General features: G+C 44.6%; 2 protein-coding genes across 6 annotated transcripts in view; one reads left to right on the forward strand and one right to left on the reverse strand.

Moving 5' to 3' along the window:
• SALL1 (spalt like transcription factor 1) overlaps nucleotides 1-4,769 on the forward strand; it is a 15,209-nt gene extending 10,440 nt beyond the window's left edge. For all 5 annotated transcript variants that reach the window (XM_025154146.3, XM_046899380.1, XM_040707004.2 and 2 more), the window contains 2 exons: nucleotides 1-2,145; nucleotides 3,230-4,769. The exon at nucleotides 1-2,145 is cut by the window's left edge and continues 1,265 nt beyond it. In XM_025154146.3, coding sequence (XP_025009914.2) covers nucleotides 1-2,145; nucleotides 3,230-3,670 — 2,586 coding nt within the window. In that variant the 3' untranslated portion in view covers nucleotides 3,671-4,769. The remainder of the gene's footprint in view (nucleotides 2,146-3,229) is intronic.
• A 955-nt stretch (nucleotides 4,770-5,724) lies between these two features.
• LOC121111685 (acidic proline-rich protein PRP25-like) lies at nucleotides 5,725-6,737 on the reverse strand. Its single transcript, XM_040707152.2, has one exon. The coding sequence runs from the start codon at nucleotides 6,467-6,469 to the stop codon at nucleotides 5,756-5,758; it is 714 nt and encodes a 237-aa protein (XP_040563086.1). The 5' UTR covers nucleotides 6,470-6,737; the 3' UTR covers nucleotides 5,725-5,755.
• Nucleotides 6,738-18,905: the final 12,168 nt, after the last annotated feature.

Below are 18,905 nucleotides of genomic sequence, written 5' to 3' on the forward strand. Positions count from 1 at the left end.
GACAGTGCCTTGCAGATTCATTTACGTTCTCACACTGGCGAGAGGCCATTTAAATGCAACATATGTGGAAACAGGTTCTCCACAAAGGGAAACTTAAAAGTCCACTTTCAGCGGCATAAAGAAAAATATCCTCATATTCAGATGAATCCGTACCCAGTGCCAGAGCATTTGGACAATATTCCTACAAGCACGGGTATTCCTTATGGGATGTCTATACCGCCAGAGAAGCCTGTCACGAGCTGGCTGGACAGCAAGCCAGTCCTCTCCACGCTCACCACTTCTGTGGGGCTGCCACTCCCACCGACAATACCAAGCTTGACCCCATTCATCAAAACTGAGGAGCCTCAGCCGATTCCCATTAGCCATCCCTCTGCTAGCCCTCCCTGCTCCGTCAAGAGTGACTCGGGAACCGCTGACCCCACATCAAAAATTTCCAATGGACTTTCTGATGAGGTAGAGGCTGGTGCTTTGCCTACCTCAAATGGTAAAATGGAAGAAAACCCTCAAAATTCAAACTCCGTTGCTAACATGAGCAGCTCTGTGAGTTCACCGGCAGCAGACTCGGGCTCCGGCGGCATCGCCACTTTTACAAACCCACTGATGCCTCTCATGTCAGAGCAATTTAAGGCAAAGTTTCCATTTGGAGGACTGTTGGATTCGACGCCAGCGTCTGAAACGTCAAAACTGCAGCAACTGGTAGAAAACATCGACAAGAAGGCAACCGATCCTAACGAGTGTATCATTTGCCACCGAGTTCTCAGTTGCCAGAGCGCACTGAAAATGCATTATCGCACTCATACCGGTGAGCGGCCATTTAAATGTAAAATCTGTGGACGCGCTTTCACTACTAAAGGCAACTTAAAGACTCATTACAGCGTCCACCGTGCCATGCCCCCACTGAGAGTACAACATTCGTGCCCGATCTGCCAGAAGAAATTCACCAATGCCGTTGTGCTTCAGCAGCACATCCGGATGCACATGGGAGGGCAGATCCCAAACACCCCGGTCACCGAAAACTATCCCGAGTCAATGGAATCTGATACGGGATCTTTTGATGATAAGAATTTTGATGATTTAGACAACTTCTCAGATGAGAACATGGAAGACTGTCCTGACAGCAGCGTGCCAGATACTCCAAAATCTGCAGATGCATCGCAAGACAGCTTGTCGTCTTCCCCTCTGCCCCTGGAAATGTCGAGTATTGCTGCTTTGGAGAATCAGATGAAGATGATCAATGCAGGACTTGCTGAACAACTTCAGGCAAGCTTAAAGTCAGTAGAAAATGGGTCAGTGGAAGGGGATGTTTTGACTAACGATTCGTCATCTGTCGGTGGTGACATGGAAAGCCAAAGTGCTGGAAGTCCTGCTGTCTCGGAGTCTACCTCTTCCATGCAGGCCTTGTCCCCATCCAACAGCACTAACGATTACCACAAGTCACCAAGTATTGAAGAGAAACCAGTAAGAGCTTTAGCAAGTGAGTTTGCCAATGGTTTGTCTCCGACCCCTGCAAACAGTGGTGCTTTGGACTTGACATCTAGTAACACTGATAAAATGATTAAAGAAGAGTCTCTGAGTATGCTCTTTCCTTTCAGAGATAGAGGTAAATTTAAAAACACTGCATGTGACATTTGTGGCAAAACATTTGCTTGTCAGAGTGCCTTGGACATTCATTACAGAAGTCATACCAAAGAGAGACCATTTATTTGCACAGTTTGCAATCGTGGCTTTTCCACAAAGGGTAATTTGAAGCAACATATGTTGACACATCAAATGCGAGATCTACCATCACAACTTTTTGAGCCCAATTCCAGTATCGGTCCTAATCAGAACTCTTCGGTCATGCCTGCTAATTCACTGTCATCACTCATAAAGACAGAGGTTAACGGCTTCGTGCACAGCTCCTCTCAGGACGGCAAAGAAACACCCTCTGCTCTAGCTGCTTCGGGGCCGCTGTCCTCTGCCACGTCCCCTGTCCTGCTGCCTGCTCTCCCCAGAAGAACCCCCAAACAGCACTACTGCAACACGTGTGGGAAAACGTTTTCCTCCTCCAGTGCTCTGCAGATCCACGAAAGGACGCACACTGGTGAGAAACCTTTTGCCTGCACTATATGTGGAAGAGCATTCACAACAAAAGGCAATCTGAAGGTACATTTTCCTCTTGCTATTCTTAGGTTTCATTTTGTCCTCGCTGTGTTGGTTTTTGGTTTGTTTTTGGTTTGTTTTTTTTCCCCCCCCCAAAGTTCACGGTGATTAATGCTGCAAGCAGTGGTACCTGTAGGTATCTGTGGTATGATAAACTGAGTGATAGTACTAGATGGGCTCTTGTTGAGTGCTTGCATTGGCAGCAGGTCCGAAGCGTGATCTGTTTTTGATGCGTAATTAAAATTCACCTACTAGCAAAGACCATCTATGTAGAGCGTGAAAGAGGACAGCCATATGTTGGTAGGCAGTACTAATAAATAAAGAAATGCGTTCAGTAACTCGCACGCCTCTTTAAGAAGTGAAAGGCTCTCAAATGTGTTGTTTTTTTGTAACTATCATGTAAAATGATGATTGTTTAAAAAAACTATCAACATAATTCTGGAACTAATGGGCATTACTTTAATTGATTATATAACTAACATTTCCTACTGATATGTGTTTGGAAGAGCAAATATACTTAAGTTTTAGAACACCAGTTGAGCACTTTACTGTGTACATTTTTCTGTTGACAGAGTATTTCTCTAGAGGTTGCTGCCAGTAATGTGAGATGAATAATTACTTTCAGGCCATTCTGTCTATACACGAGGCTCTCCGATGAGCAATCAGCAAAGGATACTTTTGCCTGTCTGAAGAGGATGTTTATAGGGAAAAGGGTGTCAAATACAATACTTTCCTCTGCAATGAAAGTGGACATAGCAATTCTAGCCCCAAAAGCAGCTATCTGCAATTGATGGAGTAACACAAAGTCATTATAAGCTAAATACATGTAATAATTTAAAAAGAGTAAGAAGTGACGTACTGTTCAGGAGGAAGACAGGGTACGCTGGGTGATGGTGCTGGGCTGATCCAGAAGAATCTTGTTTATTACTCCAGGTGGGAAATGGTGCCCTGCATCCGCTGTCTTTACTGCTTTGTTATGTAACAAGACTGGACACGTTTGTGGACTGCTGCCTACCCCACGATGAATACAAGTTTGCCAACTGCTACTCTTTCTTTCCTTCTTTCTTTCTTCTTTCTTTCTTTCCAGGTTCACATGGGCACTCACATGTGGAACAGCACTCCCGCAAGGAGAGGCAGGCGACTTTCCGTAGATGGCCCCATGACGTTCCTAGGAGGCAATCCTGTAAAGTTCCCGGAAATGTTCCAGAAGGATTTGGCTGCACGGTCAGGGAACGGAGACCCATCCAGCTTCTGGAACCAGTACGCAGCAGCGCTCTCCAATGGCTTGGCCATGAAGACCAACGAGATCTCTGTCATCCAGAACGGCGGCATCCCTCCGCCGCCGGGGGGCCTGGGCAACGGGGGCAGCTCGCCCATCAGCGGCCTGACGGGAAGCCTGGAGAAGCTCCCGAGTTCGGAACCCAACGCACCTCTAGCTGGTCTGGAGAAAATGGCAAGCAATGAGAACGGGACAAACTTCCGCTTTACGCGTTTCGTGGAAGACAACAAAGAAATCGTAACAAATTAGTAAAAAAAACTATACATAACATTCCTGCAAATAGTGCAACCTAGGGTTGCTTTTTTCAAACTGCAAGCTACAACATTACAGAGACTTCCTTTTTTTTTTTCCTTTTTTTTTTTTTTTTGTACCATGTTCTACTTCTAGAGTTCTAAGAGAGCTTATTTATTAGTGATATAACCTTGCTTTGCAAACAAATGCAAGCATTAACTTTGGTCTCCTGTATTTTGAACTAAATACTAATCGACTAGAGTGCTGTAAAGTTGCTGTAACATTTATGGCAGTTGCGAGTCTGTTCTGCTAGGTGATCTTATTCTGGCATTAACTTATTTTCTATACCCAGTTTAACATGAACTCTGGTATTGATGCAATGCCTCAGTGATGCATTAGATCTCTAATAAAAATCTGTATATAAATGTACACTTTGATCCTGCTGGAAATTTTATCAGCAAAACACATTGTTTAATTTTTCCAAACAGAATTAAGAAAAGGACTGAAAGAATATAGACTGAACAGTGTGGGTCCTTTACACAGCTCAGTTTTTGATTTTTATTATAAAATTAAAACTGCTTTAATTTTTGTAGGTTTAACATTTTCCGTTTTGAACTGTTATTTGTATTGTGCTTTTTACTTGAGTCGTCTTAAATGTTAATACATTTCTGTACAGTAATAAGCACGCAGATTATTAGAGGAGATACTGAAGTGTTGTTTTGGTAGTTGAAACTGAGACGTAACATTTTGCCTTGTAGGTATATTCATTATAGAAGATGTGCTGGACTTTCACAATGCTGCTAAATATAGCATCTTGAACAACTCTCGTGGACAACTGTAGATGCTCCTGTATATACAATAAGACATCACTTTCATTAAAATGTATATACGTTCCTTACAAGACCAAGCCCTACTCCTTGACTAAGGGAACAAGTATAGTGTCTGTTTATTTTGTATTAGGTATGGGGGCAGGGGGAACCTTGGACTGTTACATGCACTTTCTCGGAAAGTTGAAAGGAAAAAGAGGTCCAGTTTCTTTAACATTTAATACTTACTAACAGCAGAGATACTGTAATTTTACTCGAGTAATCAAATACATTTTTGCAACAGATAACAATTGCTGTCTCTGTGTTTTTAAAGTGTACCTGTATGTGGTAATCATCTTGAATGTATTATTTGGCCTTTCCCTCGGTTAACACGAACTGTCCAGGTTGTACGTGTGTGTTTATATTTGTAAGTATGGGTATACATATGTGTACTGCATATTAACTGCTGGTATATTTTTCAATACTCCCTAACAGTGGGGACTTTCTCCTTAATTAATCGAGTTTGCCTTCTCATCAAATTGTAGATATTTTGGCATTTTTCTTTCTTTATATATATAAAAAAATGCTGCTAGCAAAGACCTCATTGAGCCTGGGTAAGTTTCCTTTGAAGGAAGTAATTATCACATTTAAGGCTTGATTTGGTTCAAATGCTTTATATTTGATATTAATTTTATTCTATGAGAGTCTATGTCTGTGGCACGCTTACGCTGCTCTGTCTGTGTTAAGATGTCCACTTGCAAACCTCCGTATGTTATATGGAGTCTATAACTTGATTGTAAAGACAAAAAGAATTGCTTTGGCCTCGCACATGATTTGGCTTCCCTTCTGCTCCTGCAGTGACCGCCGACCTCAGCGGGAGCGTGGGGACACGGAACTGAGCCCGGCGCTCTGACCCGAGGGCTGTGATCTCCCTAATGTTATCACTCACGGCAAATAAATTAGTTTGGCTGCCTTCAAATTACGGACGGTCCAAACAAACCGACCAACCAGGAGCGACGGGTTGTGTACGCACGTATATTTTGTTCACAGCTGCAGCACGCAGGTATTTGCTTTAGAGGAGTTTCTTTGCTGTGGGCTCGGGGGCCGTTCTGCCCTCCCGCACAAGCGGTCCCTTCGCGCTCCCCATCGCCCGGGCTGCGAATCGGGCGCAGCGGAGGGCTTGGCTGAAAAGCTGGGGAGGGAGAAAAACTTCCCGAGGAGTTTTGCCGTTAATACGATCATGAACGCTCAGTAAAGTATAACGCTGGAGTCTGAACGCCTCCCGGACTCGCTATCTTTAGAACGCGCTCCTGTTTGACCGCGACGGTTCCGCGGTGCCCGTGTGGCAGCCGTACCCGGAGCCCGCCGGCTTCTCGGTGCGAACGGTCAGGAATTTCGAGCCACCTTTTGCTCTCAGACAACGGTAAATCGAACAGGTCGCATCAGCGAGGCGCCAACCCCGCTCCGCGCCGAGCCGAGCGCGGCAGCAGCGCTGCAGGCGGTGGGGCGGTCGGGGCCGCGCGGCGTTCCCGGCTCCCCGCTCCCGCTGAGGCGGAGCGCCCCGAGCTGCGTCCCGCGCGCTGCGGCCGTTTTGCAGAAGCAAACGAGCGGTTTTCCCTCGAGGCCGCGCGGCGCGAGGACGGCCGTCGGTCGGGCGCGTGCCGGGCGGGGGCGGCTGAGGGAACCCCGCGCCGCCGAGCGGAGGGGACGCGGCGCCGCGGCCGTCCCGGGGGCTCCGTTCCCATCGCCTCAGGTGAGGAACGACGGGGACGAGGAGGGGGGCTTTTCTCTCCCCGCCTTTCGGCGGCGTTTGCCCGAGGAGCCGCCCCCGGACGCCCCTTTCCTCCGCGCGGATCGATTGCCGCGATGGAACGGGGCGGGGCGGGGCCGCCGAGCGGCGTTCGGTGCCGCTCCGCTGCGTTCCGGCCGCGGGGATGGGCGCTCGGCGGTGAGAAAGGGATCGAACGTGTCCCGCCCCGCCCCGCTCTGCCCGGCGGACGCTGCCGTCCATCCCCGGGCCCTGCGGGGCTTTTCGTCCCCCCCAGCAACCCCGGGCGGAGCCGCCGCGCTCCCCGCCCCGAAGCCGGGGCCGAGCGGTGTGGAGGCAGAGCCTCTCCCCGCCCCGCCGGGCGGAGCGCCCGCCGGCAGCCGCGGTGGTGGAGGGGGGGGACCCACGAGTGTAATTCGCCCTGGAAAGACGGCAGTTCAACGTCCCGTTACTTGACACCGGGCTGTGGGCGCCGGGGGGAGCTGGCTGTCCCCGGGGCGGCGGCTGGCAGGCAAACAGAGGTGCCCGCACTGCCCGCGGCACTCACCGGCGCAGGATTTCCTATTCACAGACACTGCATTAATCCTCATTCAGGAATAGGAAATTTTTCTTCTTTCTTAACGCTTTTGTTTGTGCGGCCGCATTTTTCTCATTAGCAACAAACTTTTCCTCCTCTTTTTTCCTTCTCCTCCTTCACGCTCATCGCAACTTTATGATCCATTAAAATTAAGCGCGGCGGTTTCTCTTTCTTTCTCCCTCTCCCCCCCTTTTTTTTCTTTCTTTCTTTTTTTTTTCTTTTTTCCCCCTTTTTCCAAGCGCCAACGATCTCTCAGCGCATTCACTTAACGAGTCGCTTTCTTCACTCAGCTGCCATTTATTTAAGCACTGGGCTGGCAGCGCGCAGAACCTCCCCGTGCGGGACGGGCGGGCGGCGGAGCGCGCAGCACCGCGGGGCAGCAGCGCCTGGAGCCGGACGCTCCCAGAGCCCCGCGCAGCGCCGTGCGGCAGCCGCACGCCGTGCCTGACGGCGCAGCCCCGCCCGCGCAGTGCAGGAGGGATGAAAGGCGGTGGGGGATGGAGAGAGGAGGCAGCGCGCTGCTCCGCAGGGCCGGGAGAGAGGTGTGAGGGGGACTCCCGGCTTATTCCACGTGCAGATGACAGCCAAGTCCCAAAGGCTTTTTGTTTTTTGGGTTTTTTTTTTTTTTTCTGTCGGGGAAAAGGAGGATGGATTTCCGCGTTGCCTCCTGTGCTGGGCTGTGGTTGGAGAGGGCGTATTTGTGCTTTCGGGAGTCCTGAAGCCACGAGCTACCAGGTCGCGCCTTTGCAGGAGGCCGCCATTACTTGGCACCTGGAGGTGCGACCGAAGTTCCCCTTTTTTCTTCCCCCCTTTTCTGCTCCCTGCCGGGCTGCAGTACTTCTCCATTTATTTATTTAAAATCAAAGGATCATTTTCTATCTGGCTTCCTTCCCTCATGAATATGAATTGACAGAAGTTAAAATAATGTTTTGCAAATAAATGGGTACGGTTATTTACACAAGCCAGAAGCAATATGTCTTTTAGCTGCTGAGCTGAAATATAATGACTTAAAGATTTCACATGCAATACAATCTCCTGTATAAATACTTCTTCCTAGGCAAAATGTTAAGGAGGAATAGAAGTTTGGAAATATCTATGGTGAAGAACAGAAATAACTGGGGAGCGTGCAACTTCACTGAGCACGGGGTTACAGATAGCTATGCTCATGTTCTCTGTCCTGATTTTGTGTTTCTGTTTTTTACATCCAGGCTATAGTTAATATAAGCACAGCTGAGCCAGTCCTTCTGTCACTGCTGGCAGTGGCCTAGAGGATGCCTAGAAAATAGCAAGCACGTGGTGATTGCTGCCTGGGAGGATCTCCTTGTTCTAGAGGCGTGAGGTACTCAGAGTTCCTGAACAACGTGCAGTGACCCAAGTGTGTCACAGGTAAGTGAGGTGTAAGCATGGCAGTGATCAAAAGCAAGTTTCAGTCTCAACTCATACTATAGCTTTGTTCTACTATAAGACTCTTTATCTTCTGTTTTTCTTTAGATATTTATTTTTTAATCCACAGTCTAAATCTTTAAGAGGCAAAGTCATGCAGTGTCATGGGGATAAGGACAAGCACTTGTATGGTAACTGTTGAGTCCCGGCCTGAACCACTGATTGAGCACCTGGGGAAAGGACCCGCTCAGCCCTGGGAGCACAGGTGAAGGCAATTCAGCTGTGTGACCAGAAGGGGTGGAGCCTGGCTGCACCTCTCTTAGACCTCACTAAAGGGCTGATTGCTACTAGGAAAGGATCTCTGGTTGGAGATCCCTCCTTGGTGAAGCTTTCCCTGAGAACCTGAAGTCTTCTGGTATGGGTGAGCAATCTTCTTTCCTTCCTTTATAGCACCTTTCTATTGTGCTGGTCCTTCCATCATCACACCTCTGTTGTAACACCTTTTCCTGTTGTATTGATCTGTCCAGTTGCTACAGCACTAAGAGAAAACAGGAGGGAGATCTTTGATGATCAAGTCCATTTAGCACTGAGGGAGCTGATGAAAACTGAGATGTAGAAGGTATTCTGTACAAAGCCCGCACAGTGTATGTGGCTAGAGGTTTGCAGCCAGGTGGCTCTGTGTAGGACACCTGCGAGTGTTCTCACCCACCTGCTGGAGGGTTTTGGAGTAACGAAGTGATGATATTTTCCTTCTTGTAGCAGCTGGCCTATCAAGCCTGAACTGCAGGCTATTCTTAACTTCTGGGAGTTACTGTAACTTTTGGAAAGCAGTTTGTTTTTGGCTAGATGGTTACTAAAGGCATGTCCCTACTTGTGTCAGACTGGGTCGTGAGTGCAAATAAGGAACATCCTCACTGGAGCTTTTGGCCCTGAAACTTCTGGTGTCATTTCCTCCTCTAAGTAAGGAGTCTCTCTGTGTTAGCAGGCATTCACATCATCTGTACAGACAGCTCTCTTGATCAGGGCAATGCTAAAGTGCAAAGGTCTATTTTTATTATTTAAAGGTCTTAAAAATGCATCATCACAATGTCAGATGGGTGTAGCAGAAGCCCTGCAGCACCTGGCATCAGGTGGCACAACACAAGCAGTATTTGGGACTGAATATGGAAAGAGAAAAGTGGAGTGTTCTGGCACAATGTCATAAATGTAGCCTCACCGGTCGCCACTTTATTTCCCTTGCTTTTCATGGTCAGTACAGTAGAAAGCTGAGCCCTTAAGACTATCCAGATGACTAATGTTAAGACTTCTATCAAACCAATACCTGTTCTGATACTGAGCTTTCTTTAGCTGTGAATAATTCTAAATTGCCTTCCTTTCAGAGGGATTTTAAAATGCCATTTAATAGGTGGGGAAGTTAACGTTTGTTTCATAGTGTACAATATGTTAAGGGGATAATCACCTTCAATACTAAATGTGTGCTCATGCAAGCTCCTATCTTTCTGTCAGTCAGAGTATTCAGCTAATAGCAAATTACAGGGACAGACAGACCGCAAAGGTTTTATATGTTTTAGTTGCTTGGAATGAATACTGACTCCTCTTGGCAAGTTGTCAGAGCTGCTGAGGGGAACGAGGCTGTCTGTGATAGTTGGCTTGGTCGTGGGGATCCCTTCCTATCAGTCTGTACCTCTGGTGCGCATAAATGAATTGAATCCCCTTCTGAAGATCAGTTCAGGATGTTTTGCCTTTAACAGACAGATGCTCTCAAGGCGTGTCTGGCTTTTAAGATAGAGACCTTTTCTGGGCTAAATGATTCTAAGGTCATCGTGTCCAAGATGTTGCCAGCTTTGGTTTTTGCTTTTAACTTAGTGAATGAGGCTGTAAGATAGAATATATCCAAGACGTGCCAGGAAGGTTCACAAAGCTTGAGGAGATCTTATGAAGCTTGGGGTAGAGCCGGTGCCTCTGAGTTCAAGAGAAGGCAACTCATAATGCTGCAACTTGTTGGAGACAGAACTGTAGGAGATGTTACCCTCCTGAAGGACTGTGTACAGAACAGGCTCAGCTTAAAGGGCCACTGAAGGCCATTTAAGACAGTATGTCTAACATTGCACTGTAGTAGAGAAAGAACATTTCTGTTGTGACACAACATAGCATAGCAACTTAAAACACCCAGACTATTACTTCTGTCATCTCCTTCCTGATGTTATGTAGTTGCTTACGGTCGCTTTTCTTGCTTGACCTATACAAAACAGTAGTGTCTGCTTCTGTGTTCTCTCCTGGATTTGAAGACATTATTAAACCAATTCTCTCTTTCCAAAGCTCTACGCGTTCACGCTGGCATCTTCCATAAAGCTGAGACACAAACAAAAAAGCAAACAAAACAGTCGTAATAGTATTCAATGCACTTAAACTTGGAGGAAATGAAAATCAATATTTGTCAAATGGAGGGAAAAGGTAAAATGGACTGAGGAAAAATGTCTGGCTTTCTTAAAAGCCATTAGTGAAAATGGAAAGTTGACTGCAACACTGAAGTTTAATTTAATGCGTTATTGTTATTTGAACAGATAACTTTTTTTTTTCTTCTTCATCTACTGATGCATAAGCTAGCTTGATGCACGCAGTTCCTTACTGTTAATGCTGTCAGATGGAACTTAACTACACTTTAATACGGCATGGTTTGGAGCCTTGAAGCCTTATGTGAAGTTTCCCTTGTGGTTGAAGTATGTGGGGGTCTGAATCAGTAAATGAAAATTACATTTTCTGGGTGTTCATCACCTTGGTCGAGGTGCTTTAATCTCTCTATATGCTCCATAAAATAGTTCTAGCAATAATTCCTTACCTTTCATTTTCATTCATCTTGAATTTGTAGGGAGGAAGCTGTTTGGATTAGTCTTTTACTAATATGCTGCGTGGCTGCTCTCTCAGAATAGAAAGGTTTATGAAATATCTGGTAAAACTAAGCATGTGGAATTGGAAATGTCACATCTAGTCAGAAATAAAATGCTATGTGCTGTACAGTATGGCAGTTCAGGCTCAGCCCCACTGCCTCTGTGTCCTCCTGCTTGGTTTGAGGCTGGCATGGGGAGTGAGACAACTGGGCTCCTCTGCAGCTCTTGGTTTTGGTGCAAGTCTCTGTAATATTATGTGATGGTCTCTGTTTTCTCCCATAGAGTATGTATCTGCATGCACTATATAAAATTAATAGCAGCAAGCAGAGCAGTGCAGCTATTTCTTGATATGCAGCTAATAGTGGTATCTACTGTCAGGTCTACCATTGAGCACTACCTATACTGGCTAAAGAAAAGCATCATTTTTTGTATGTGACCAATTTTCTCCATTCTGTTTGATCACTTTTCTTTGTATAACCTTATGTGGCAGTGGTGATCTTTGCTTTTGAAAGCATAACTCCACGTTTTGAAACTTTGGCCATGTGTGGTATAAGCCATCACATCATGTTCATGTTCAGACCTTTTCCACGTACTGACTGACAAAGAAAGGAATGACTTTCATTTCTTCTAAGAGTCTGTAGTAACCGTCAACTAAAACCCAAAGTCCTGATTTCATATATTGGTAGTCTTGAAGTGCATTCTTCTTTCAGAAAACCAGACATTGGCAACAGTAACAACAGAAATGAATAGTTGGGACAATATTCCTCCCCACCCCCTGGTGACAGTGGGCAGTTCTCAGCTGACACACTAACTGATGTACTTCTGTCAGCCAAGTGGCTAGCCAGCAAAACAACCAGCCAGACAAAAAAGCAGCTAGGAAAAGGAAAGCAATTGGTCAGTTGGGGGAGTAGTCTGTGTGTATGAGTGGGGAGCCCAGCACTGATGGGCTCAGAACCAGGACAGCTGGCACCTGTAGCTGGCATGGCTACACCTGTGATGAGCTGTGTGCGGTAAGCCTTTGTCCTTCACAGGGGGCCCAAGCCAGGGTGCTGCATTCCCACATCAGGTTTTTTGGGAGACATGACCGTAAGCAGATCAAATCCTTCCACAGATAGTGACTGTGGAAGGTTTTGAAGTAGCAGTCCTGTGGTGATGCAATATACTTCTCTTACTTCAGAATTAGTAATTTTCAACGTTTCTTCTTCCACCACCTCCTAATTTCTTTCCTGATCTTTTTTTCTCTGGTAGGGTTTAAGTCTCCATATTACACTGACTGTTTCTGGAAGAGGCTCCAGCAGCAGTAGAGCTGCTGAAAGACATGAGTATTTATAGAAAATAATAAAGTAAAAATAAATTTAAGATGAAGTATCAATAGCTAGCAGCTGTAGCACCCTTTCTCCCTCTCCTGTTAAGTAGTAAAATCAAAGCATAATTTGGAAAGGACCCCAGCTGGGATTTGAGGAAACCAGTGTGTTCTGCACACCAAGGGGAAGCTGAGACATTCACTTACAGGATGGGATCTCCCCACTTTCTTCAGCACCAGCTCACATCCCATAGTCAGTCAGTTTCCCCCCCCCCCCATTGAAATGTAAACCAAAGCATTTGTTGGCAGTTGGCCATTTTGGCTCTCTCCAGCGTTGCTGTAAGTAGCCCAAGATGGTGGCACATATGGATGGCTGGGAAGACTGCTCTGCTGCGGGATGCTGGAGTGGCTGAAGTCCAGTGCCAGTGGGTTCATGTGCTTGCAGGGCTTGTGGAGCAACAAGGGGCATGCAGAGAAGTTTTTCACTATAGCAGTGGTGGCTGTGGAATTGCCTCTTGTGTCTTTGTCATAAACCAGGAGTTGATCTCATTTTGATCCTTTGCAAATGAGAGGTGCAGAGATGTAAGGTTACCCTCTGTGTTCCTCTCTTGAGGTGTGCAGCTTCTGACCAAGTCTTAGAAGTTACACCATCCGTTGTTTTTTGATATATGGCCGCCTTCTTTACTTCTCTAAAGAGTCGTGTGAATTCAGCACTGTCCTTCTAAATGGATGAATTTTGGTATGGGAAGCCTTTGTTGTCTTTGGTTTACACTCCAGAAAGAGATTGGCAGGAATGGGCAATGCTGGCAGATCAGGGTTTGTATTTCTGGGGAGAGTGAGAAAATGTTGGCTGCAAGTGGCTGCTGAGCCTTTACTGGAATCTTATTTTGTTATTATTCAATGTCATCTTACTTCTGTTCTTTGTTTGCAAGTGCTCAGGTTGACTTTTCTTGGGAAACACATCGAGAAAGAAATCTTTCCCTGTGCGTGTATGGGAGGGAATGTAGACAGAGTGGTGTCCATTTCTTCCTGCGTTCTGTTTGGTACAAGATTGCAGTGTGGGTCCTGAGCAGAAACCTGCCTTTCATCTGGGACAACCCAGCACTTGTTCTGCTCCACAAGTGCCTGCTGTCTGTTTGCTCTCCTCGCAGTGTCCGTGTTTGTTTCTTTAAATGCCAGTTCTCTAGATTCACCTGAGGAGCAATAATCCTGGCTTGAAATAAACCAGAAGTAATTCTAAATAATAATATTGCAGAGAGGTTTTCAGTTTGCTTATTGGTAGCAGAGGGAGTGTTAATTCCAGAAACATTTATCTGACACCACTGGAAAAACTGGCCAAGGTATTGCAAGGACTTGAAACGGAGAGCTAAACTATTTAATAGCAGTCAAATGGTGCTACCAAAATCAGTCTTCACTAGCATCAGAAATGCTTCTGAGTCCTTCTGGCTCAGTAATAAACCTACAGTGACTCATCAGGGTGATGTTGTGGCGTTTTCCTCTGCTCTCATGGAGCGGAGTATTGATCAGGCTGTGAAATAATACAGCAGCTGAAGCTCAGGTAGCAGATAGGCATCGAATCACTCTCCCTTTACTAAGCCCCTATATCCCAGCATTATTTATAGCAGAAGGATTGACTCTGGAAAATAGCTTTGATAAATATGACCTTGTAGCACCTGTTTAAGTGATGGGGAAGAAAACATTTCCTAGTCTGTTAACTTTAAGTATTGGGAGTAGAAGTGGTGTGCACATAATAATATTATGATTCATACAAACCACTTTTCAACCAACTCAATATATTTCATTACCTCTTTCCCAGCAGAAGTATTGATTTTTGTTGTTGTTGTTTTGTTTTGTGGTTTTATAACACAATTTCGAGGCTGTTGTAGTTTAATGAGCCATGTTCTTATGATGTTTAAAAAGATTTGAAGCGTTTGTTGAAATAAATATTATGGATTGCCCATCTCTTGTCACCTCTTTTTTTTTTTTCCTCTTCCCCATGTAAACCCAGCCCAACATGAATGGGGCAGCCAGCTATGCGGCTTTTTGTGCCCGAGATCAAAGTGCTGCTGGGGAACAATAGCAGGCCACGCTTCTGTGTTCGTGACCACACACAGCAGCACCTGCAGAGCCGTAAAATGTCATTGTTGCTTCTGCAGTTTGAGCACAGAGGAAGCACCACTGAGGTGGCAGATGATTCTAATAATACTTGATGTGAATTGATGGGGAAGGAGGACCATAACACAGAGGGCTTTTTATTATAAGCCTTGACTTGCCAAGCTGTGAACAACAGAATGCTGCACCTGTGGACTTTCTTCAAATCAACCATTATGGAAAGTGACAGATTTTATTAACTTAAGGAAGAACTTTTCAACATAGGAGACTTGTAGTTTATTTTGGAGATGTGTGAAGGAAAAAAAGAAAAAAAACAGGATTTTACATATTTCCTTCTGCTTGTGTTTTTCCAGTGGAATCCGTGCTCTGCTTTTTGAATGTGTTGTGTAGAATCACTATTAGAAATACGTATATATCTAAATAAAAATGTAGCGACATCTTTAGGGTATTTTTCTTCCATTCTTACCCGTTGCTTCTTGTATTATATTAAAGGAAGTTTGGAATTAATGAGAGTAAATTACTTGATGCGATGCATGCAGTAACTTCAAGAAATTCAGGGTAGCTGAGGCTTGACAAAAGTTGCAGGAAAAACCTAAACTTGTATGTCCTCCATAAGGAAAGCGATTGATGCTGAGCACTGTCTTTGTGCAGTTAGCTCCTCCTGTGTGCATCCCTCTCTGGGTTGGTTCTGGGATGGCAGAGGCTGAACCTGACAGCTGTAGGACAGCGGTGTCATCCAAGGCACACACAGGTACATGGAGCTGGCTACACTTGAACAATACAGAGCTTGCTTGCTTCTCCACGCAGATCAGTTTGTTCACATCCTCTACGCCAGAACCCCATGAGTGCTTGAAGGTGTCTTTTAATGTTTCTGCTCTGGGATTGGTACCATATCAGCCTGGTTCGTAGAGCAAGTAGAACACAGCATTTTCAGTATCTCTTTTTTCAGGTGGCTGCTGTGCCCTGTTGTGTGAAATGAAGATGCTGCAAGAGTTGAGAAGGTTAGATGCTGGTGATGGTCTTAAGTTAGAGCAACTCCTACCTGTATCAGGAGTGAACAAAATGCAGGATTGGTTTAATCTAGACTTTTTGTTACCTTTATTTAACAATGTGTGGCTGTGCTCTGACTTCAGTATGGCAGCAATGATCTTGCCAGGTGTAGACACAAGCCTTCTGTCCCTGTATGAATCCAAACATCACGATCTTTGTGTAGGTGCAATTAATACTCAGATGATGACATAACTGGAGCAGCCTTAAAAAGAAATGCAATAAAAAGGGAAACCTTGATATGAGCACTTAAAGCTACGTGCATATGAAGACAATTTAGAGTCAATTTTGAGTGAATCATAGATGTAGTAATTCATGTAATATTAATTGCTCAGTGTTGACAAATCAAGCATAAAGTCAACTGGATCGTGATTATCAGCAGAAATCACTATGCTTTTAGCTAATTCTTCTTGTTCTAAAAATAAGGCTTGACTAAACTGGAAATCATTTTGCAGAAAACCTTTAAGTAAAGTGGTCATGCAGAGTAGTTGGTGGAATATTGCTTTTCATTTGCACAAACAGATGGTAAGCTTGGCCTTCCATTTAATCAGGGAATGACAGACAGGTAGCAGCGTTGTGTATTTCAGATGGGAACTTCTTTCCATAGAGAGAAAAACTTCATATTCAATAGCTTCTATACCAAACAAGGGAAATGTTGGCCAGATATTAACATTATCCTTTGTGTTACTGTAACTTGTTGTTAGAATTAACTCATGCTGGAAAGCTGCTGTATTGAGTCGACTGCAGAAACTTTTGTTTGATTTATTCTCTTCTCCCCTTTCATCTTGGCAGTGTATATAGCCATCCAGAACTCATAGAAATGGGGCTGTTAATAAACCTGTGAGCAAAGAACTGCCTTAACAATTCAGGATTCATGGATCTCTGACCGTATTCTTTTTAAGCTAATCTTTTAGATAAGATTCTGATATCAATTGTTTCGCTTTCCTCTCCCAAAGCATAATACCTGGTAACCTAAGCAAATACAATCTGCTTCAGAAGAGGTTCTGCCAAGTGCAGCCCCTGGTGTGTTTTAATGTCACTGCAGAGATTATGTTACCTTCCTAGAAACAAAATCTTTTTTTCCTCCCCTTCCAATGGAAGTCCCCTGATACCCCTGTCAGAGACCATTTGTTATGCAGAGTTTTGTGAAGCAATCAAAATTAATTCACAGTGATCTTTTCACCCAGGACCCAAGCCCAAATAATGGGCTTTCTCAACAGGTGCTCATTGTGGCGGTTTGACTCCAACTTGCCAGACTAAAGATTTTATTCTTTAGCCATATTAAAAAAAAAAAAAAAATCCTGCACTTGCAATTTACTAATCTTGAGCAGCTGCCCAGGAGGGCACACCTGCTGAAAACCTATGTCTTTGAGATCTAAAACATAAAAAATGTTTCCATATTTGTCTATTTCTGTGCTTAATAAAATCTCATTTACAAGTCACTAAAATCTGCCCAACAACAGTGCCATAAAGCGTTGGTGTTTTGTTAGGAATTGAGGTCTCTTGCCTCTTGTTGCGGAAGAGCAATATTCCATCTGAATGCGACATAAGATGTTTTTCTTGAGCTTGGATTTGTAGTAGGTTGCACTGTGAAATGAAACTAAAGTAAAATGAAGTAAGCAAAAAGCCTCACAGCTTGATTCAGGAAAAATACTACAGGAATACTTGCATTGCTGTTGGTACCACGACAATATCATCTTCTCACTTCTTCAACTTTAAGCAGCCAGGTGATGTCTGAAATACGCTGCCAGTAAAGAGGTCTTACTGTGGAGGGTGAAGGTGTGCTTGTCAGAGCATGCTTACACTGCTAGAGCTGTAGAAGCAGATGCTGTTGTGTTGGTTAGTACCTTAAGCAAGAACGGTGCCCCAAAACCTGCATTAATTTCACTTAATGCAAAGCAATGTGCAGAAGTGACTTCACTGTACCGGTGATATCTTAGGATGGGAACTTCTGAGATCATATGGCACATCTACAAGAGAGGAATAACAGGAATTGAAAATGACTGCTAACAATTTATTTTCGGACAGGACAGCTGCCACTTCTATCGTATTTAAGAAAGGAAATCCTTGCCTGAATTTGTTTTGCTTAGTAGGCTGCCTTAAGATTAGATTTACTTAAGAACAGCCAGGAAATGTTTGCCTTTGTATAGCCATTGTTAGTCATTGTATTGATGGTAATACTGCTGTAGGTTGAAGCTGGGCCTTTTGACATTGTCCTGCATTTTAGAAAGTTTGTAAGAAGTCATTAAGGCCCTTTATTGAAGCAGGTAGGGCGCAGTGGGCCTCCAACTGGACAAAGACAGCGAGGCCTGGCAGGCAGTTGCAGACAGAGAGGCTTTGAGTATTGCTTCAGCACAAGTGCTGGAGGGAGAGGAGCAGCAAAAACAGCTTGAAAGGAGAAAGAATAAGCAGTAAAAAAGCATCTGCCAGACCCACATGAGCACTGGTAGCATTTATGTGAAAAAAAGTGTCGGAGCTTTTTGAGTTAAATGCTGGGAGTAGAAAACATTAAGTGAAAAGAAATCATCTCCAGCCGTTTAATTCTCATTACATTTTGGGGATGCAGGATTTTTTTTGTCTCCAAGAAGGAGCTGAGTTTATCATCAATTTCTGCTAATGGAAAGAGTGCCCTGTGCTTTGGCTTTCTGCTTAAGTCACGAGGGGGGTGGAGGGACATTGCTTTTTCTTTCAATAGCACCATTTATTGAGGGCTCTCAAAATATTGTCTAGATGTAGGTGTTAGATAACACCAGTGCCCTGTTGAGTGGACAAATATCGTTTTACCTCTTTAACAAAGTAAGGGATTGAAGTAAGGATTAGTTAAGTGATTTGCCCAAATGCAGCAGTGGCTTGGTGACAGAGTTGAGAAGCGAGTCTAGGCTCCCAGTTCCCTTTTTATTCATGCTTCTGTAAGCCAGATGTAAGCAAAGGAAGAGCCATGTCTTAGAGGCTGTGACACCTGGTTCCCAGCTACAATTATGAATGTCATCAGGCTGCTTCTGTAGCTGAGTGAAATAGGCTAATGCTAGTTCCCTTTTTCTTGATACACTCCCAGTGTAGGTGATTAGTACATACGTATGTGTGGAACTTGGGATATAGCACCTGTAGTATTGTACCACAATATAGCCAAAACTTCATAGAAACAATGAAGGTAAAAACATTAACTCATGATTGTTAACATTGGTAAGCAATGTAAGGAGTATTCTATCAGCATCTACTTGCCACCCATTTCCTTGCATACTTATCTCAATATAATATATATATTTTTTAAAGTGTAAAAAAAGTTAAAAAATTCCAGCCTCCAACTATTCCCACAGATGAATGTGGAAACCACCAGAAAGCCCTGGGCAATGAGATGACTTTCCTGGA

This window comes from Gallus gallus, chromosome 11, assembly GCF_016699485.2.
Source record: "Gallus gallus isolate bGalGal1 chromosome 11, bGalGal1.mat.broiler.GRCg7b, whole genome shotgun sequence".
Classification (NCBI taxonomy): domain Eukaryota; kingdom Metazoa; phylum Chordata; class Aves; order Galliformes; family Phasianidae; genus Gallus; species Gallus gallus.

Excerpts from the sequence above, each read along its gene's own strand:
- LOC121111685 (XM_040707152.2), bottom strand. The coding sequence starts at position 6,469 with ATGGACGGCAGCGTCCGCCGGGCAGAGCGGGGCGGGGCGGGACACGTT.